The 22,331-nt window shown below is 36.7% G+C and overlaps 2 protein-coding genes across 5 annotated transcripts in view; both read right to left on the reverse strand.

Annotated features, from left to right (window-relative positions):
• The window catches only part of Ccdc152 (coiled-coil domain containing 152), a 21,851-nt gene extending 17,240 nt beyond the window's left edge, over positions 1-4,611 (reverse strand). The window contains exons 1-2 of one of the 2 annotated variants that reach the window (XM_090331989.1): positions 4,583-4,611; positions 1,459-1,547 (exon numbers count right to left, since the gene is read on the reverse strand). In XM_090331989.1, coding sequence (XP_090188115.1) covers positions 1,459-1,545 — 87 coding nt within the window. In that variant the 5' untranslated portion in view covers positions 1,546-1,547; positions 4,583-4,611. The other variant, XM_090331990.1, reaches the window with a different exon arrangement.
• A 9,280-nt stretch (positions 4,612-13,891) lies between these two features.
• Ghr (growth hormone receptor) overlaps positions 13,892-22,331 on the reverse strand; it is a 224,989-nt gene continuing 216,549 nt past the window's right edge. For all 3 annotated transcript variants that reach the window (XM_090331994.1, XM_090331991.1, XM_090331993.1), the window contains 2 exons: positions 17,079-17,148; positions 13,892-16,912 (listed from right to left, as the gene is read on the reverse strand). In XM_090331994.1, coding sequence (XP_090188120.1) covers positions 15,941-16,912; positions 17,079-17,148 — 1,042 coding nt within the window. In that variant the 3' untranslated portion in view covers positions 13,892-15,940. The remainder of the gene's footprint in view (positions 16,913-17,078; positions 17,149-22,331) is intronic.

The raw sequence follows: 22,331 nt of genomic DNA on the forward strand, positions 1-22,331 counted from the left end.
TTGGACATTTTTTGCTCAAGGCTAGCACTCTACCACTTGAACCTCAGTGCTACTTCCAGCCATTTCTGTTTATGTGGTACTGAGGAATTGAACCCAGGGCTTCATGCATGCTAGACAACTAAGCCACATTCCCAGTCCTAAATCTATTTTAACATGTCTTTTTGATATCTTTATAAACAGAATAAGCTCATACATACTCTTTAAATAATTGAAAGTCATCACCCATGACCACTCATGTTAAATATATTCTAATCTCACTACTGCTGATTCATTTCAATTGACATCCTCAGTTTCAGCTGCATAACTTATGTGGTAATCTCAAGGGATAAAACTGTTCCTAAATATATATGATCATAAAAATGAACAAGTTTTTCTTAAACCATTTAAGAATACAATAGATCTTTCCAAGTAAATCTCCAAACTCACGGCATTGATTCCTTTCACACTGTTAGTATTTCTTTTCTGTCTTATTACCTAAGAAAACTGCACCTGCCTGTGATCCCAGCAATAAAAGGAAATCTTAAAAATAGTCAAATCACAGCCCATGCCCACAACCACTTGAAATGCTAGACCTGTGAAAAATAAGGCAGGAGTCATTGCTCAGGAGCAAGTGTGAGACCCCCGAGTTCAAACAAACATCTAGTACTACCCAAAACAAACAACAATAACATCAACATCATCAACAACAAAAACCAGAATAGGAAATTTTTTTAATAGTCATAATAGTAGGAAATTTAAAGATGAATCCATTTTTCATTAGAGCTACTTCTGGCCAGGCACTGGTGGCTCATACCTGCAATCCTGGCTACCCAGGAAGCTGAGATATGAGGATCCTGGTTCAAAGGCAGCAGAGGCAGGAAAGTTTGTGAGACTGTCATCTCCAATTACTTACAGAAAAAGCCAGAAGTGGTGCTGTGGCTCAAGTGGTAGAGTGCTAGCCTTGAACCATAGAGCTCAGGGATAGCACTCAAACCCAGAATTCAAACCCCAGGATTAGGACTAAAAAACTCCCGAAACAAAAACAAAAACAACAAACTACTTCTGAGCCAGCACTGGTGGCTCAAGTCTGTAATTGTAGCTACACAGGAGCATAATATTTGAGGATCACGGTTCAAAGTCAGCCTGGGAAGTAAAGCCCCTATGAAACTCTTTATCTCCAGTTAACCACTCAAAACCCAGAAGTAGAGTTGTGGCTCAAAGAGTTAGAGTGTTACCCTTGAACAAAAGAGCTCACAGACAGTTCCCAGGCCAACAACGAACAACAAATCAACAACAAAACCTACTTTTGAATTTATGGACATTCTAGAGAGTTAGGTAAGTATTTTCCCTTTAATTTTTTGCACTTCAATCACAAATGTGAGTCGAACAAATATGTTTTACATAGATTTTTCTAGATACAAAATATAATTTATATATAATAAAATTTACATAGTACTATCCTTTGCTACCATTACATACCTTTTCTATGTGTGAGAAGTCATTCATAAGTTTGTCAAGATTCACAGTGCCAATCTTTTTCAAATATTCGTCACTGCTTTGACTCATGTCTGAAACAATCAAGAATAAATAGTAATAACAGGATCTATAGCATCACAGTAGCAATCATAACTCAAACAATGAAGTTCCTGTGCTCACAGAGCACCTACTTGAGATGTTTTACTCAGAATTGTTGTTACATTCACTACTAACAACTGTCAAATGCATAGGTCTTCCCTAACCCTTGCCACAAGAATGATTTTTGCTGAACAAATCTAAAACTGGTGCAATTATACATGAGTATATTATGTATACTCATTATGTATATTATGTATATGAGAAATTATTTGTCCATGTCTCTTTAAGAAATGATAATGTCACTAACATTCATCTGTTTGCCATTAGTATGGCTGCTGCATTATTAAATTTGACTCATGACTTTTAAGTGTTAAATAGTTTCCATTTATCATGCTAACCACATCGAAGTGTTATATCACAGACATTTTTTGTTAGTCTGCTTATGCTTCATTTTGTTTGCTAGTCTTGTGTGGTAAACAGATTATATGGAAAGTGTGTGGACAAAATAATCTTCCTATGAAGTGCTTTTAGTTTACAAATGTGAGCTTACAGACTCAGGAGGCAGAGCTCTGAGTACCTTGCTTTGAAGCCAACAGCTCAGGAAAGTCCATGAGACATTTATCTCCAAAAAACCCATAAATGAAGCTATGGCTTAAATGGTCAAGAAGTGGCCTTGAGTCAGAAAAGTCAGGGACAGTACCCAGACCCTGAATTAGGACTGGCATACATAAACAAAAAAATCCCCCCTCCAATCTTCCTATATTTCCTTGCTTTTTTTTTTTTTTTTTTTTTAAGAACAGTTTTGGGAACGCCAGCCAACTATTGAAGAGTAAGAGTTGCAAACTGATTCCTATGGAACCAATCATAAGAAATTCTTTAAAATCCCAGAAGTAAACTAATCCTGTGAGGACAGAATGACTTTTGCCTAATAGAATTTACAAGGTGTCATGAAGAGATCAAGGTTAATATAATATGAAGGCACAGACATTAGGTTTAAGGTTTTTTTTTCCCCCCAGAAAAAGGAATGGGAAAATTTAAATTTGATACTCAAGTGTTCTTGGTTGAAAAAAGAGCACAAGTTCTGGTGTGGGAACTAGCTCAAAATAAAGGATAAGCAAAATTCACCAAGTAATAATTAAAATAATTTTTTGGGGGGACATTACTGTTTGGAAAGAGATACACTAAGACAATGTTGATAATATAGTAATAAAAATTATTTTTCCTTTTTTATTAGCAGTTCAATAAGTTTTGAAATCCAAATTTTAGCTGTGTATTTTCAATATACTGAATTATTATCCTCTGTATCACACATGAGTAAAACTGTGCAAAATTCCTTAAATTAAGCCTGATCCAACAGTAGAAAATAATTGCAATAGTATTCCTTGATAGATCAGCAAAAATTTAATGGTAAGGAAAATTTAAAAATTACTATTTGAGCTGGGCACAGTGGCTCACGCCTGTAATCCTAGCTACTCAAGAGGCTGAGAGTTGAGGATAGCAGTTCAAAACCAGCCCTGGAACTAAAGACCACTAGACTCATAACCTCCAATTAACCATTAGAAGCAGCGCTGTGGTTCAAGGGGTGGGCACGGTAGCCTTGAGCTGAAGACCTCAGGGACAACGCCCAGGACTTGGGGTAGGGTGGTAACCTTGAATTGAACAGCTCAGGGACAGTGCCCAGGCCCAGAATCCAAGCCCCACGATTGACAAATAAATAATAAAAAGTATTACTATTTGATATTATAGTTATATTTTTCCCCCCTGGGCTTGAGCACTGTCCTTGGACTTTCTCAAGGCTAGAGCTCTACCACTTGAGCCTCAACACTACTTCTGGCTTTTTTCTTTGTATATGGTACCGAGGAATCGAACCCAGATCTTTGTGTGCTCTGTCACTAGGTCAAACTTCCGGCATCTATAGTTATAACGATCTAGAAGTTTCTGCAAAAATCCCTCCAGCCATCATCTCTTTTCAAGTCCCTAATGTTTTAAATGAAAAATGTTTACCAATTTTGGATCAGCACAAACTCATGTTTCCTAATAAGGTTCAGAGTATTTTTCCCTTATAAAACCATTACTAAACATTAGGGGTGGAGCTCAGAGGTAGACTACTTGCCTACTAGTTGTGAGCCAGAGGCCTCAGTTTCCTTTTTCAAGCATTGTAGCAAACAAAAATTCATATTGTTTCATGTGCTATTTTATTACATCCTTTCCCTTTTTTACACACTAGCCTAAGAACGAATTCATCTGTGTCACTTAATTGTCCCCTTTTCCAATTTCCTATATTTACAATTTCCAGTGGAGATATATGTATGTATATGTTTATGTGTGTATAAACATATATTATGTATATATCTACATATGTGTGTTCACACATATGTGTGTGTAATATACACATATCTGCCAGCGAACCAGGTGACAAATGCTTGTTAAATTCTTCAGGGAGCAGGGGGCTGAGAGTGTGGCCTAGTGAGAAGTGTTTGCCTAGCATGCACGAAAAACCAGGTTCGACTCCTCAGTACCACAAACACAGAAAAAGCCGGAAGTGGGGTAGTGGTTCAAGTGTTAGAGCTCTAGCTCTGACAAAGCTTGAGGACCTGAGTTCAAGCCCCAGGACTGGCGGGAGAGGGCAGAGGGGAGAGGGCAGAAGAGAGAGGACAGAGAGATTCTTCAGGGAGCAGCGGTCTGATTTATGGGATTCGAGGCTCTGCTTGAACCATCTGCACAGGCAAGTGAGGGTTCAGTTCCTTCTATGGCCTGATGAACCCAAACCCAACCAGCTGCTGACAGTTCTCCTGGAGAGCAGTCTGGGGTCTCCTCCTCGCTGCCGCCCACGAACCCACTCTCTGGTGGGTGCCTGGCTCCCCCGCACAGCATCCGGGGTCTTTCAGGGGTGGGGTGGGGGTGTGAGTGTGGGGGAGTTGCCGGGGAAAACCATGGGCGGGCTGGGACCACGGGAGGAGTTGTGAAGGAAAGAATGCGCAAGGAAAACGCGGGAATTCGAAAGGCCTAGAAGTACCTTGTACCTTACCGGCTCCAGGTTCTAAGTCCTTCCGGCGCCTGACTCCGCCCTCTTACGTCACATCCGGTCCATCCCTCACTGCAGTCCTCTCTATGGGAAGCAAGTTCCCTCCAACCACAGTTCCGGCCTTCCTTCTGGTCGGCCATCTCCTGGCCCAGGCCAGACCGCACTAGTTCTCAACAAAACCTGCCTTCAGCATCTGCTGCTTCTTAGTGGATGCTGTGTGGGTCAACAGACACCCAGTGAGGTCTGGATAAATAACGGTTCCACCATCTAAAGAATAAATGGTATTCATCTGTCATCCGTATTTCAACTCATAATTTACAAATAAGCTTTTTCTTTGAAAGTACCAGTCTGTAGAATTCTCACCTAGAGACATGTTTTCTTGGCTTAGTAATTAAGAGCCATGAAATAGACTCTTGTGTGGGTTCAAGCCACCGTGGCTTTATCGATGAGGAAATATAGGTAAATTCTTAATTTTACATGCTTTAGCTTCTTTATCTATGTAATAGAGAGTAGTAGTGTCTAAGCCCGGCTCACTTGGTTAATCTCTGTAATCCTAGCTGTTCAGAAGGCTGAGATCTGGGATTGCTGTTAGAAACCAGTCCAGGCAGGAAAGTCCCCTGAGACTCTTAGGACCAACTAATCACCAAAAAGCTGGAAGTGGAGCTGAGGCTCAAGTGGTAGAGCATTAGTGGTGAGAAAAAGAAAGCTCAAGGATAGTGCCCATATCCTGAGAGCAAACTTCCACAATCAGAAAGTTTCTATTTCATCGAAGTAGATTGTTGTGACAATGAAAGGAGTCACTTAAAGGGTTGCACAACAGAATTTCAATATTGTTGTAATTTTAAATGTTGTTCCATAGTAATTTAAAAATATATCATTGAGTCGGGAGGGTGCCCTAAAGGCGGAGTGCTTGCCTAGTGTGCACCAAGCCCTGGTTCAATTCCTTGGTACCACATACACAGAAAAGGCTGGAAGTGGTGCTGTGATTCAAGTGGTAGAGTGCTAGTCTTGAGAAAGCTCTAGGAAAGTGCCCAGGACCTGAATTCAAGCCCCAGGACTGTCAATAAAATAATAAAAGTATATCATTAGTAATTTAACAATGTATCTATTGCCAACAACTTTTGTGTAAGAGATGCAGGATTTATTTTCCTTAACTTGAGTTTTCTATGGAATACAAAAATTGGCAAGCAAGAAAACAAAACTTCATTATTTAAAAGGTAGCATAGCTGAGTGCTAAATCTGGGCCAAAGTGGGAAATGTGTGGTGCAACTCCCGTTCAGCTGTTTAAGGAATTTTCTTGACTTTAGTAATGGCATATGAGATGTTAATAATAAATGACTGCCTTCAAAGGCCCTGGCTTAATCTCAAGAACTGCAGATGTAAATAAACAACTGTCAAAATTGCTGATTCTACAAAATTAGCACACATAAAATGTTGCCTATGATAATCATATTTTTTGAAAGAAGTCTATTCTAAAACCCAGCAAAAATACTCCCTTCTTCATGCTGGCTTCTATTTTAGCCTTTTTTTTGCAGCATTGTCAGGCTGTTTGAAGTGATGTATTATATCACCAACTGTTCACTGTTGGTCTGTCTGTCTGTCTGTCTGTCTGTTTGTCTTTATTGGTTAAAGAGATCTGTACTAGCATTTACACAAATTTTTCATGATGTTCATTCAACATAAGTAGAAGAAATAGGAATGAACCAAAATACCAGATAGAAGTTAATAAAGTTTACTTGATTTTTAGTTTGTTATGGATCACGAGTTTCACGTTAAGTTGAAAGATGTTAACTTTCTTTTCCCCAAAGAATCCTGGTGGACTCATAATAGGTCTGCCAGTGAGAAACTACAAGAACATTTTTTATTTTATTTTTAAAATGGGAGGATTCACCTTTTACAGTTGTAGTCAGTTTTATTTCTGAAATATCACCCAATTCAGAAAAAAAATCATTGAATATTTGTTCAGAAAATATTCATTTTCTGACTGGTCACTGGTTAAATATTTACCCAGAAATGGCCTGGAAGATGATTGTAGGGCAAAACAAATTACATTTTTATGCTATACTAACAAAGAATGTAAAATTGGAATCTATAAAAAAAACCCCTCTAATTTGGAAAGGAAGTTTTTCAGATTTTTTTTTTCAGTTGCATCCTGGCCATTGGGGGAAAAAACCTGAAGATCTATAAATTTGTGCATATAAGAGTGCTAAGAAAAGTGAAACCTTGAGTTTCAAAGGTTGTAGTGAAGGTTATTTATTATTCTATTACAAAATGTTTGTTTACAAGGTACCAGCTGCTGAAGATTTGGCCACTAAGGAGAAGACAAGTAAGCTTTACAGTTTCATTGGAGAAACTAGTAGTGTGTCAAAGGCTAGTATAAGCTACTGACCATACTACGTTGGCATTAGGATGTTACCTCATTACTGCAGTTGACATTTTTAATGTGCAATGATGGCCAAACATGACAACATGTCTCCCATGTCCTGGCAAGTGTTTGGCAGTGGATTAGTAAGTCTACTGAGTTTGGACCATACTGGTAAACTAAAATCTTTCAACATTTTTACTTCCCTGTGTAGGACAGTTCGCCACTGCCTCTTTCTCCAGTTATTAAAATTGTCAATTGGTAACATTGACATTAATTTATAAAATGTTATAAATGGGATAGAAATCTCCATTAGGCAAAATATAAATTCAACATGGAAGTAAAGACCAGAAGCGGTTATGAGACACAAATACACAGATCTGTAGTCTATAAGTTGTTGTATTTTAAATACAGATTTGGCTTTGAATTCCTACTGGCCAAACTAAAAATACATATTGGCTCAATTACTTATTTTTCCTTGTGAAAACAAAAATGGTCAAGTTTCTCCAGAGGAGCTGAGTTCCTGATCCAAACTTCTTAATTTATCAAGTAAAAAATGATCTAGGAAGTATTTGCTATTTTAATAAGTAATTTTTCTCCATATTAACCATAGAGGTCAGTCAGAAATAAGTTTATAGGACAGCTTCTTGAAAATATCTTTATTTAAAGATGATTATAGACTGGGGTATTGTTTACTGGCTGACTGCACCTGTCAAGTATAAAGGATACCCTTAGTTAGATTGTAAGCAGTGATTTATAGAAAGATAGAGTAAATTAGAGAGGGTAATAAAAATGAATCACCAGCCCTGCTATTCACAGTATGGTCTCCAGATCACAACCAACAAAATCTGGGCACTTATGTGTTTTAACGAGATTTCTTTGTGATCCTTGTACACATTACATGTCCTAAAATGCCCTGAAACCATATACCTGCAGGGTATATACCAGGAGGCAGAGACTTGGAAGATCATATTTTGTGGCCAGTCCAGGGAAAAGTTAGAGTATCTTAAAAAAAAGATGAAGAAGCAAAAAAAAAAAGAGAAGGAGGGGGAGGAATGAGGAGAAGGAAAATGAGGAGGATGAAGAGAAAAAGAGAAGAAAGAAAAAGGCTGGTGTGTGTGTGTGTGTGTGTGTGTGTGTGTGTGTGTGTGTATGATAGTCTCATTTTGTTACTACGTAAATGAGGTTATGTTTTCTAACATTACATAATAACGTCAACTAGCTTATGATACAAAAATTATTCTTATAGTTGTGTATATTCTCATACATGGTTGTTAACATGTATTAGCAAAGTATTTAAAATGGGGAAAATGAAGAGGTAGGTGAATTTTTGTTTGTATTGGTACTGGTATTAGAACCTCACAATCTGAGTTCAATTTTTTCATTTATGACTGATTCTCTAACAGTGGAATCTGATATTTTGCTGGTTAATTGGAGATAGTCTGTCCAGGCTTACTTCAAACCATGTCCCTTCTGAGTAGCTAGTATTACAGGTATAAGCTACACTATCAGGCTACTATTAGTGCCCAGCTCAAGTGATTTTCTTTTCAAGAGAAAGAACATTTTATAAGTCCCAGGAAGTTAACAACAGACTCTTCTTAATAAGGATAATAAAATCCCCAAAGACCATTTTATTTTAACTTTATGTTACACATTTTTATTATCTTATGAAGCAGTTGTTATTTAACAAAAGTTTATGAATATTAATTATTCCCAATGCACCCCTTCCCTCATTTTTCTTAATTTTATGAATATACATTGAATTCTTTTTTTTTTGGTGGGTCATGGGGTTTGAACTCTGGGCCTGGGCGCTGTCCCTGAGCTCTTCAGCTCAAGGCTACTGCCCTACCCTTGGAGCTACAGCCCCAGTCCCCTACATTGAACTCTTAACTTTTCTCCCCCTCTTTTCTTCTGTCTACCCCTCTCCCCTTGTTCCCACCCACTCCTTTTAAGTACCCATTTCCTGGTAGTTACTTTGTTGATGTTTGACTTTCCCTTTCTAAGGAGTTACATTGTTTGTGGTCTCCGTTGAAGTTACCATATTTTCATTAATAAATTCTCATACACCTGCATCCCATCTAACATATTTACTTACAAGTTTCTAAGCTAATTTTAGCTTTCATGCAGAAGAGAAAAGGACCATTTTATTAAAAATGAAATTACTTAATAGATTTAAAAAATGTAAAATGAACAGGACCTGCAGTTTCTAGCATGTCAAACTGCTATAGCCACAACATCGGGGCAATATATCTATTGAAATCTCAGGTGAGAATAATGAACTGTGTGATTAAAACAATTGAAAGCAGATTGTTGATCAGGCAACAATACAGGCCACAAAGTCTGATTGTGCTGATACAGAAATGAGCGATCCTCTGGGAGACGGGCAGTCCTAATGTTGAAATCACTTGGATACTGCAGAATCTCAAGAATATTCTTTAAGTACTGAGGTTATAGGTTTGTTATCTCCCAGAAATACTTCATCAGAAGACATCAGGAGGTCATAATCAAACGCAGGTGATCTGGCCAAGAACAAAGAAGGTCTGCATGGAACATGTACTGGCTATTCTCCAGCGCAAGCACAGATCAGAGAAAAAGAAGCAGCAGCCTTCCAAACAGCAGGAGAGCCTTCATTCAGCTAGAGAGCAATGCAATGCATCTCTTGGAAACAGAAAATTATTGAGTAGATCTCAGGTGACTCTTAAAACATGGTGATCAGCTGAGTGTGGGTGCACATACCTGTAACTCAACACTTGGGGGGAGCAGGGGCAGGAGGATCAAGAGAATCAAGAGATCTGACCCAGACTAGGCTACATAGTGAGACTCTGTGACAAAAACTAAATTAGAAAGAAGAAGAAACAAACAAAAATCATAATTGTTCTGGATGCTCTTTTTTCTTCTCCTTCCATGAAGGAAGTCATAAATCAGAAAAATAAAGAACAAACAGAAAACATGGCACATGATAAACAGAACAAATGTAGATGTTCTCCATTCTTTTGTTCACTAAAGAAGTCATGATGTATGTGTATATACACATACATTTACATGAATATATAAACATATAAAAATAGGCAGGATAACATACAGAAGGGTGACATTCATCATATTCATTGATATATACATGTATGTATATGTGTGTGCAGACTAAGATACATAAGGGTGACTGAAGACAATGAGGATGTCATATTCTTCTTGACAGGAAACAATCAGGCCCAAGGGATTCAAGCTTTTGTTGATCCTCAGAATTCTTCACCAATTGATTTGCCACTGGCCAGATAATTGTAGCCCAGGCAACTAGATTCATGGTGGGCTGTGTCATCTTGAATATATACTATTTCAGTTACAGTAAGGTTTAAATGGACCTCTATAGGCATGCCTAAACACAGAGATTGATGGTGGTTTGTAGAAATATGTATTTCCATAATCTAGGGTATTCTGAACAAAATAACACAGATTAAATTACAAAGTGAATTCTAAATGCATTGAAACATCACCTCTCCCAAATTACACATTTAAAGCTAAGTCAATAAAATTGGTTTAACTAGAGTATTGTTAATATATATACAAATGGGCCTTTAGAAACCTCCTTCATTTGCTCATCACTATATGACACAGCATTATCTTCTAATGTCTTCATGGAAATGGTCAATCACTTCAAATTTTGGACTATTCTATCTTATAACAAGAAGTGGTTGTTAAACATTGATTACCACAGGATTGTTTATGTTTGTTAGAATAAGAAACTTCTTTGGCTCTGATTCTTTGGACCCTTGGAATATATTAAACAATCAATTATTTTTCTTCTTATTTTTTAAAATGGTGAACCATATTTGAAACTTCCTCTCTATTAAGGATTGTTTCTAGAATATCAACAGACAGAGAGCCTGGGTTATCACTCTGGCTCTATTACTTTTTGGTTTATTGGCTTTTGAAAAAAAATCTCTTGTTTTCTGAGGACTAATGTTTTCCTCTATAAAATGCTAAAAACCATGTCTGACTTAGTTGCAATAGTGATTATTTTGTTCAACTGAATTAATGTACTTGAATATTTTTTAATGAAACTAGAAGCCTTGTACGTTGTTAATTTTTTGGCATTCAATACAAGTTTATTCCCATCTTTGAAGCTTCAATTCTTTTTTTCATATATTTTATTTGTAATTAATAGAAGGGTTACATTATATTCACAAGATAGAAGGTGCATTACTTCACATACATTGATACCCTTTCTCATGTCTCAATAGATGCAGAAAAGGCATTTGACAAGATCCAACACCCCTTTATACTAAAAGCTCTGGAGAAACTAAGAATCCATGGAACATTCCTCAGTATAATAAAGGCTGTGTATCAACGATGTTCATTGCATCCCTATTCAATAGCAAAGATATGGAACCAATCCAGATGCCCCTCAGTTGATGAGTGGATCAACAAAATGTGGTATTTATACACAATGGAATTCTATGCTGCTGTCAGAAAGAATGACATCTCCCCATTTATAAGGAAATGGAAAGACTTAGAAAAAATCATATTTAGTGAAGTAAGCCAGACTCAAAGGAACATAGGCTCAATGGTTTCCCTCATTTGTCATAATCACTAGAAACCTTGGACTCTCCTAGCAGAGAGTTACAGTAGAACAAAACCTATATACATAAGGCTATATAGTATGACGCTAAATGAAAGGACCTCCAGGATATAGGAACAAAAGCCTCAAAATGAGCGATTGTTGTCCTTAATGTATTATGTTATGTCTCATCTCTTTTGCTGTCCCTTGGTTATCTCATATTGTTAAAGTATTTCACCATGTTATCTGATATATTGTATATATGCTTATTTGGTTATTTGAAATCGGATAAGGAAGGGGGGGAAACAAGATGAGGGGTGGGGGAGAGGGAAATGGGGACCAAGACATGAGAAAGGGTTTCAATGTTTGTGAAGTAATGCACCTTCTATCTTGTGAATATAATGTAACCCTTCTATTAGTTACAATAAAAATATATGGAAAAATATGCATGACCCTCTATTAGCAAAACGATTAGCTAAGACTTTTTCATCTTTAAGAAATTACAACATTCTAAAATTTAAGAGTGTGTACTTTTAAAAACAATGTTCTTGCATATGTATTGCACTTTATAGTATAATATAAATAACTTTTATATTTACAGGAAACTTAAAACTTAGTATGGTTTACTTTATTGCAATATTGCATTATTCCAGTCATTTTGCCGTATAAAATATATGTAAGATCTAGTATTTTCCTAGCAGAGAACCACCATAGCTCAAAATCCATGTACATGTGACCATATATGATGAGATTAAACAAAATGAACTCTAGGATATGGAAACAAAAGGTTTATCTTTGTGATTCCTGTTCTTAATGTACTATGTGAAGTTATTTTCTTTCTCCTTATGGCTAATCTCATGTGTTTACTGAATTTGACTTTGTTACCGGATACATTATATATACATTTATTTGTTTATTTGAAATAGGGCAGGGAAGGGGAAAAACAAGATGACTGGGAGGGGGTGGAGAGAGGGAAAGGGGGACAAAAACATGAGAAAGGATATCAATGTTTGAGAAGCAGTGTACCCACTATCTGTATGTAACTGTAATCCCTCTATACATTACCTTGACAATAAAGTACAATGAAAATGTATGTAAGAAATAAATAACAGGTCCTTACAATGGTGACTTTTCATTTATGTTTTTTTTCTTAAAGTGTTGATGCAATATATATTCCAGTATTTTAGTTAAAGTATACAATTTTTCAAATCATATTTGAAAATAAGAAAGCCTAGAGGTTTTACTTCTATGTATACCTAATCTTTTAGGCAATGGCCCCTCTGAAGCCAGCTTTGAAAAAGAGGTTTTTTAATTTTCTTATTCACCTGTGTGCTCTTCCCTCCTTCTCTGTCTCTGTCTCTTTCTCTCTCTGTCTCTGTCTCTCTCTGTCTCTGTCTCTCTGTCTCTGTCTCTGTGTCTCTCTCTGTCTCTGTCTCTGTCTGTCTGTCTCTCTGTCTCTGTCTCTGTCTCTGTCTCTCTCTCTCTCTCTGTTGAGTGCAACACTCAGGCCTTTAAAAGTTGTGGGAATTTTCATTCAACATTATTTCATTTTATTTTGTTTTATTGTTGGGTAATGTATAGAGGGGTTACAGTTACATTCGCCAGGCAGTGGGTGCATTACTTCTTGCACATTGATACCTCTTCTCGTGGTTTTGTCCCCATTACCCTCCCACCTTCATTCAACATTCTAAAGCATTGATTGTTCAGTAATGCATCAATGTCAATGGCAAGTCCCCATTACCCTCACCTCCCAGGACTCAGCGCTTGCACAAGAACCTGTTATTTAGTGGTGAACCCACTCAGAGTGTCCAATAGCAAGAATGCATGTTTCACGGCTTTTCTGCTCTCTCAAACTCCTACCCAACCTACCTAGTTGACCTTCCTACCTTCAAGCCCCAGGAGTGGAGAGAAAGGAGACTTATTATCTACTTCCCATGATGATGAACAGCCAGTCTAGCAAACTGACCTGTACCAATGTGTCAGTGGTGTAGGGAGGACTGCTTGCCTTCTTTTTAGGCAACATGCTCAAGCATGTTAAGAGATGTAGCTTAAAGATGATTCAAAGCACCACTCTCCTATAGGGTTACATCAACCAAGACGCGCCATTCAACTTCTGTAACAAAACCAAAGCCTGCCGCTATGAGTGCTGCCCATAGGTGGTAGCTGATAGGTGGTAGCTGCCCCCCCCCCCCAAAAAAAAAGAGGGCACTGTCCACATTAGCCATTTCTGAGCTGGTCTCCTTAAAAACTAAAGGCAAGGGCTGCTTCCTCTGCTCAATATGGTCTAGCACAATCCCACGTCTCCATATCATTGCGCATGTGCACTGCCCATCTCTCCTCTTACAATGAGATCTCTTGTTGGAGTTGGACAACAGAAGATACACACGATCAGGAATCCAAGAAAATAAATTTATTAAACTTTGAAGGAAAAACTCCACAGACATAAAGAAAGATAAATATATACTGCAGGACACAACTAGTCATACCAGTCATACTAGTGAATAATGGCTCGTGTGGCCAGCAAAAGTACCAAAACGACATTCTGAGACTGATTGAGGTATTTAGCTTTTGTTTTTTGGCTATAGAAATGTGGTCAGCCTATTGTGAAAGAGTAAAATAGGTCTTCCAAACACATAGCTTCATGTTGAATTAGGTTCTATGTTGATGACATTTTCTATGAAACTAAATTATGTATGTAGCTCTTGGAGAAAACCATAGCAGCAATGTAGCAGAAAAATCTATTAAACATCTATGACAAATTAATTTGTTGAACTTTTAAAACACTCGATTTTAGATTTTCATGGTCTTTCTTGCAAGAAAGAGAGAATTTCAAATTACTAACCATTAAGCTTCCTTTCCCAAAAGGTCTAAGCCTAATGGCAAATATTAACTTAAAGCTAACTTTACCATTTTAACTTTTAAAAAATACTTAAAATGGGAAATATTCTTCAGTGAGATGAGTCCTCTCTTTTTTCCTAAACCTTTGAAAAAACTAACTCAAAGAATAATGTTGAGGTCATTAAGGAATAGAAAATAAATTTGTAATTCACTTAGGCCTTATTCTTCTGATTACCTGATTTGAGGCTAATCTTCTCAGAAAGAAAAAATGAAAATCATGAAATTTCTTTTACAACTTAACTTCTATAAAATGTTTGGCAAGAGAGAAAATTTCTGCTATGTGTTTAATTAATTCTGAATTATTCTTTGGGATGGAAAACCTCATTTCTTCTGTTCCTTCTTATGGTCAATAATGAGTGTGTGTCTGGCTAGAGGCTGTGAAATAAACACCTACTCTTGAGCTTTCTGTCCTTTTATCCAGTTAACTTTATTGAGTTTGCTTTACACACAAGTGCTGTTGTACCTTATTCCTTCATAGGTGACTATGAAGTAAAACCAGGATGTGTGTGAGGAGATGCCATTGTAGAGACCATCTTTTCTCATAAACTTCATGTTCATCATTTCACTCCATGGGCCTACACTGAAGCATTCTGGATAGCCAGAACCACCCATTAGTTCTATTGTTCTTAGCATGTAGCTTCTGGTTTCAACTGAAGGTGAAGGTAGTTTGAAGTTTTGGTTATTGATATCTGTGTAAACATTTTAAAGTTCTCTAAATCAAAAATATATTTATTTAAAAATTCAGATTAAAATGAATATGTCCCAATAATGCAGGTTATTAGACATTTTGGAATTGTTTCAGAAGTTGGGGGTGATATAAAAAGGGCCTTTGTAAAAAACTAACTTATTTGTTTTTCTTTAGGTGCATTTGACCAAAGCAGTAAGCCAGCTTTAGTCTGTAATTTCTACATTCCTTAGACAAGTCATTGTGAACTACAGCACACAGTGTGTAGTATATTACAAAATAGCCATGCTTGAAGTTTAAATTATTAAAAATATCATTCTCGATTTTGTCAAAATAAATGTTTTACATGTCCAAACTATTTTGCTAGAAGCTTTTTAGTAGCTCATGTAGAGTTTTAGCTCCCAATTATCTAAAGAAGAAAAAAATTAGCTTGTGCTGCGATTTGCATTCAGTTTCTTGAATTTCAAAATCCACCTGATTTGTTTGCTTTTTCAAAAAGCACAAATTGCTATACATTAAAATCATAGCCATTCAATGCTTAGTGTCACAAAATTAACACCCACAATAATAAGACAATTATGGCTACCTAAAGTCTTTGAGACAATTCTTTGAAATATTTACAATTAACAATGGGGCTATTTGATTTAAGCATTCTTCCCCCCCACCCCTTCTTCTCATTTTAATATTAGGTTCCAACTTTTCAGGAAAAAACATTCAGACTCCACCTCCACTGTCACACTTCCCTCGCCCCACAGATCATGTTACAAATTTTATCTTGTTTTATTTTTTTTGGTTTAAGTACTCAATGGTTTGCCATTGAAATGCTCTTATCCTGATTCACTCTTGGGAATCAGATAAAGGCTATGGCATGATTTTATTCAGTTGGTCTGTGCTCACGTAGCCACATGATGAGAGGAACTCTTTGTCAGATAAGGGCAAGGCAGTGGCATTGAGCAGGAGGCCCTGTGGTGATTGAACTATGTGAATGGAGGTATAATCTGGAACAGGCACCTCAGAACTCAGGATGTGTTCTGCTGTCCCAGATCTCCCCGCAGTAGTGGTAAGGCTTTCTGTGGTGATGTAAATGTCCTCCTGGTTAAAGCGTGGTTCTGTGAGTGGTTTGACCTCTGTGTGAGGGGTCTCTGTGATGCACTTCTTGGCATCAGCTTCACAGAAGTAGGCGTTGTCCATGATGAAGTCTGTTTGGCAGAGTGATACTTGTTCTGCATGCACGCCACACTGGGGTGTCCCTGCCTTATTCTTTTGGCCTGGAGAAAGGACCACACTCCCTGCTGGTGTAATGTCGCTTACCTGGGCATAAAAGTCAATGTTTGCCAGTGAACTCGGATTGTTTATCTGAGTAGGGACAACTAGGGGAGTTGATTCAGTTTTCCCCATCAAAAGTGGTTGTGGTTTGTCTTCCTCAGCTAGGCTGACACTGGGCAGGTGAGTGGCAGAGGAAGCATCAGGATAAGATGAGTTATTTTGATTCTTCTGATCAAGGCACAAGGGATTAGATTCCTCTTTTAACCTCTGTGGTTGAGCCACCTCTGAGGTACCATCATCTATGTCACTAGCATTGAAATCAGTCTCTAAAAGGTCAGGCTCATAACAGCTAGTACGCCCAGAGTCATCATCCTTCACCCCAAGGAGATTCAGTGATTTCTGGTGGTCACTGTGTAGAAGTCTGTCTGTATCTGACCCTTCAGTTTTTTCATCCAGATCATCAATATCTATCTCAATAAATTCAACCCATGAGTCATCATTGTAGAATTCAGGTTTATAATGATCATGAATGGCTAAGATGGTGTTCACCTCCTCCAATTTTCCTTCCTAGAAAGCAGGTGAAAAATGAAAATGAATAAAAGGAAAGCAATAATGATAAAGTAATTTTAAATCTTATCTGCAGTGTGTGCAAAAGTTCTCAATGCATATCAGTCTTGTTAGGATATCACTTAATTCAAGCTAGCTACAGTTTAGATGAGTTTATATTAATTACCTTAAGAAGATCTGGATCAATTCCTTTAATCTTTGGAACTGGAACTGGAGGCAAAATCAGCATCTTAATCCTGGAAAACAAATAAAAGTTTTGTTTGACATATCTTTAAAACAACACATTTCCTTATTTTAAAAGTTAGGAATAAAGTACTGGAAATGCTATTATTTATTCCAAATATTCAGGTATTTCATATGAGCAAGGAAAGCAAAAATATTAATCAGTTCATGATTTAAAAATGTAGGTGAAAATATTATTTGAATTTCATTTAAATGAGATGTGGTTTTCTTATCATCATCTTTTTTTCCTATTATGCTTTTTATCAATAGTCAATTTTAGTATTTGAGAAGGAGAAGTTTGATTCTGTCTGATACCAGTTTCCACTCAGTATAAGGAAGGAAATTTTCTGTATATCTCCTCAGTAACTTGCAGAGAGAACAAAGAAAGAAAAAAGGACCAATCCATTCAGAGACCAAAGTTATTTGTATCCTTGAAAAAGAAGAGTAGGATAAATTTGTATGGTTCAAGGTAGTTTTAAAATCATCTACAGAAGCTCAAACCAGAATGCTGTAGGGGTCATTTTACATAGGGCTAACTAATCCATTAACAGGATGGATTTTTCAACACTTAATGAATCCACAGTACCTAGTAAAAGTCCTAGCACATGGAAGGTGCTCAGTAAGCATCTCTTGAATAAATTTGAATAAATCATATGTTTTGTTAATAATATGACTGGCATTTATGTCTTAAAATCAGATAATGTAATACTGACAAAAAACACTCAGGATTGTTCATCCATATTAACTCATTTAATAGTTAAAAAATAGAAAAATCTCCCAAGCATTCAGAAATGACATTGTTGGGCATGAGACCTGATTTGTAGATATCAGTTGTTATTCCACTCAGTCTGAACAAACAGAGTATGTTCAGTGAGGAACATTTCCTCTCAGTATTTACACCGACCATTTTACCTGATCAAAGGGGTACATCCAATTCCTCTTTAGAAGTTGGTTTGAGCTCTCTCTACTTAGAAGCTACTTTGAGCATCTTTCTACTTACTCAGTGGGATACAGGTCAAACTATTGCTATGAATGCTTCATGCAGAAATAAATAATATAAAATATCAATAGTAACTCTGAATATCTCTGATGTCAGATAATACTTTGCACTAGACTCTGGGATGGCCATTATAACCTACTTTATAGCCTACTTTGGCTTGCATTTTTTTTACAGTACTTAGATTTGAACTCAGCATCTTGTTCTTGCCAAGCAGGTGCTCTATCATTTGAGTCATATCCCAGCTTTTCATGTTTTTGTGGATAAACGTTGTTGTTGTTGTTTCTGTTTTGTTCTGTACTAGTTCTGGGACTTAAATTCAGGGCCCGAGTGCTGTCCCTCAGTTTAGTTCTTTATTTTGCTCAAGGCTAGCATGCCACCACTTGAGCCCCAGGTCCACTTGTAGCTTTTTGGGAATTAATTGGAAATGAGAGTCTCATGAACGAATTTTCCTGTCCCAGCTGGCTTCAAACTGTGATTCTCAGATCTCAGCCTCATGAGTAGCTAGGATTACAGGTGTCAGCCACTGGCTCCTGGCTTGTAGATAAGGTTTTACTGAAACACAATCATGTGTATTTACTCATTTATTTCTATTTTCATGGTGTAGTGGTGGCTTACAAAGCCTAAAAATGTGCTGACTCTTTATAAAAAATGTTTATTGACTTCTGTGCTCAACACCATATTTACACCTACTTGGGAAGCAAACAATATTATCTGTGCAAGGATTTGAAATAATAAGCAACCTGGTCATATTGTCCTAACTGGGACCAAACCAGAGGACCCAAATCCTAGGCCATGTTCTTTGCTGTCTGTTATGCTCTGTTATCTGTATCTCTAAATACAAATTTCAAATTTTCAAAAACAAAAAAATACAACATAATTCAGACTACATAAAGTAGATTTTCAGAGTACATGTATGATTTTTCTGATATGGGCTTCTTTGTTTTGAAGAGGATGGTTCATTTCACCTTGTGTTTGTGTGGATGACTTTCTTTTGTTGCAGTGACCTTTTCCCACAATGGTGGATCCTCAAGCCCCAAGGGCTTATGTTGGTTATGCAAATAAATGAAGCTGGCTAGTTATAGTACAGTTAGTAACAAAGACAACAGCAAGCTAGTGTATTGATAGCCTTCCCAAATAGGACAGCTGGTCTACCTAAACACATGCTACATACGCCACATAAATTATATACTACAAAGTTTAGTTTTTATGGACAATGATGAAATCTGGATTTTTTTGCAGAAAAATCCTTACTTCAAAATAAAAATAAAGTAGTAAAACACAGATTTGCAACTCAAATTGTGAATTCAGTTATTTCTGTATGCAGATAGAATTACTTTTTTCCTTAATGGTTAGGAACAGTATAAAGATAAATTGGCATAAAACTACATATGGATTATATTACATAGTTTACTAGAGTTAGTTCTTGATTATCTGCGTGGAGAAAAGGCAAAGTAGCTTGGATAAAGAATTGTGACTCAGAAAACTTCACTGACACCCAAGGAACTGAAGATGGAGTTCTGGGGAAGACAGACACATGCACATCACTCCCTGGAGTGTTGTGTATGTGCATGTGCACATTCTGGTGCTGGTACTTGATTTTAGGGCCTTATACTTTTGTTCAGCTTTAAACATTACTTCACTCATTATTATAGTCATTTATAAAGATGACTTAATTTTACATATGAGTGAATGAAATGTGTGGTTTTTCTAAAAAAATTTGTGGTGGTACTGTAATGCCCAGGTCGCAAGACCACCTTGGACACCACAATCCTGTTTCTTTAATTTATTGGCATTTTTGGGTATAAACAACTAGATGGTTGCTGTCTCAAAATGGGGGCAGCTTTTTTTTTGTCTCTTCAGTACCACTGCTTGAACCCAGGGCCTTGAGATCTTCTTGCTCATTTTTTTCCTCATATATGGTGTTTTAGTACTTATGCCATACCTCCAGTATGGCATTTGACTTGTTAATTGGTGATGGAGTCTTGCAGACTTTTCTTTCCAGGCAGGCTTTGATCCATTATCCTCCAGGTTTCAGTGTCCTATTGTGTAGCTTGGATTATAGACATGAGCCACGAGGGTCTGGCTTCTTTAGGGTATTTCCATTGTTGGAATTACATGCTGTTTTCAAACCCACTGAAAACTATTTCCTATCATTTCCTATTTTCATTAACACATGAAAATTTAGACAATGTGAAAATTTTATATGGGGAAATGAAAAGAATAAATTTATTGTTTTTCAAAGAAGTCAACTTAAACATCAAAGTGGGAGTGCAATAAATATTTAAAATAAATTTTACAATTTTGATGTGTTATAGTTTGCTTAGAGTTTCCTAACACATAGAAAATATCCTCTTGGACAAAGGCCCATTGATTTTCTTTGAAATCCTATATCTTTAGTGGATGGTGTCTCTGTTCCAAGTATTACTTGCTAATACATCTAAACAACCTAAAATATTTTCTTAGCCACCAAAATGACCCATAATTGACTGCTTGCATCGAGCACAAATGGCATTATATATATATTTATATATATATAATGGGTCTATTCACCTATTTATTTTGTGGCACTGGGGTTAGAAATCAGGATCTTGTTATAAGTTCTACCACTTGACTCACACACTTAATTGTTTTTTGCTTTTGCATTGTTTTGGATAGAGACTCATGTTTTGCCTGGGGTCAGACAGACTCCAATTCTCCTACCTGCATCCTCCTATATAGTTTAGATCACAGGTATGTACCACTATACATGTGTAAAGCACCATATAAATCAGTTTACTATATATAATTAATATATATAGTAAATTAGTTTACTAACTATACAGATCAATGAACTCAACATAATGAACAGATAATGGGAATCGTGCTGTTGTTATTAGTTATATGCATGTTACTTAAGATTCTAAAACATTCACTTATTTTCTTATGCTATTGAAAACTATGCCATCTCTGTAAGTTGTTTTGTGCAAAAGAGAAATGTTGCTGGAGAGGTAGGTACAAAATGAAACTGTGATAATTTTAAATTTTTCTTTCCCATAGGTATTATACTATGCAACTGAACAGGAAGTGGTACTGAAAACAATCCATTCTTTCTGGTTGAGGTGTATTATGTATATATATAGCTGATTTTCTTGATCTGTTTGTCAACTGATATGGAGTCTAGGTTGACTCCATATCTTGGCTATGTAAATAAACACTGCTGCAATGAATATGGTTGTACTGGTAGCTGTGGTCTATTGGACAAATATCCAGGAGTGTAATTGCTGGGAAGCTGTGTTTTGTCTTTTGAGGAACCTCCACACTGTTTTCCAAAGTGTTTGCCAACAATGTAGTATCATTCCCTTTTGGCCATGTATCTGCCAACATCTGCTATTGTTGATTTTCTTGATAGTGGGTACTCTAATTGAGGTGAGGTGAAATCTCATTATTGCTTTGATTTGGAAATACTAAGAAAAATTCTATCAAGTGAAGACCCAAAGAAACATAGGTTGCATGGCTTGTCTCATTTGGTGTAGCTAGAAAGTACCCAGAAATCTACAAGTAAATACACTGGATGGTAAAAGACAAAAAAACCCACTTGGATATGATAAATTATACAGGACTCTAGACATTCATACAGTGAGTCCAAAGGAAGATACCCTCAGGAGTGAATTACAAGGGTCAGTAGCTATGCATATAATCATATGAAATGAGATTTATTGAAATGAACTCCAAGAAATGGAAACAAGGTGTTTTTTTGTTATGTTTCTTCTCATTTGTTGCTGTTTTTGTTTTCTACGCCTTTTGTCTTATTTATAAGTTTATCTGTTTGGGGAAGGTCAGCAGGAGGAGTGAATAAATTTAGCAGGGATTTTTACTAGAACTACATTGAAAATGAACTGCATAACTTTTGGGTAGGGACAGGAGGGGAAAACCATGAGAGTGGGAGAAGAGGTGACACTGTTCAAAAGAAATATATTTAATATCTGACTTACGTAACCGTAACCCTTCTGTACATATTCTTTACATTACAATGACAATAAAAAGAACAGAAAATAATCCATTCTGCATTGAGTTAGGGACAATATATCTGATAGGAATGTCATCATAGTAATTCTCTGATAAGATAAATCAGTCTTTAAATTTATGAATATCAGATTACCTTAAACACAAATTAAAACCTTACACAACATATATTGCACTCTTAGTTTGATTTGTAGA

This window comes from Megascapheus bottae, chromosome 4 (assembly GCF_031878675.1).
Source record: "Megascapheus bottae isolate mThoBot1 chromosome 4, mThoBot2.hap1, whole genome shotgun sequence".
Taxonomy (NCBI): Eukaryota; Metazoa; Chordata; class Mammalia; order Rodentia; family Geomyidae; genus Megascapheus; species Megascapheus bottae.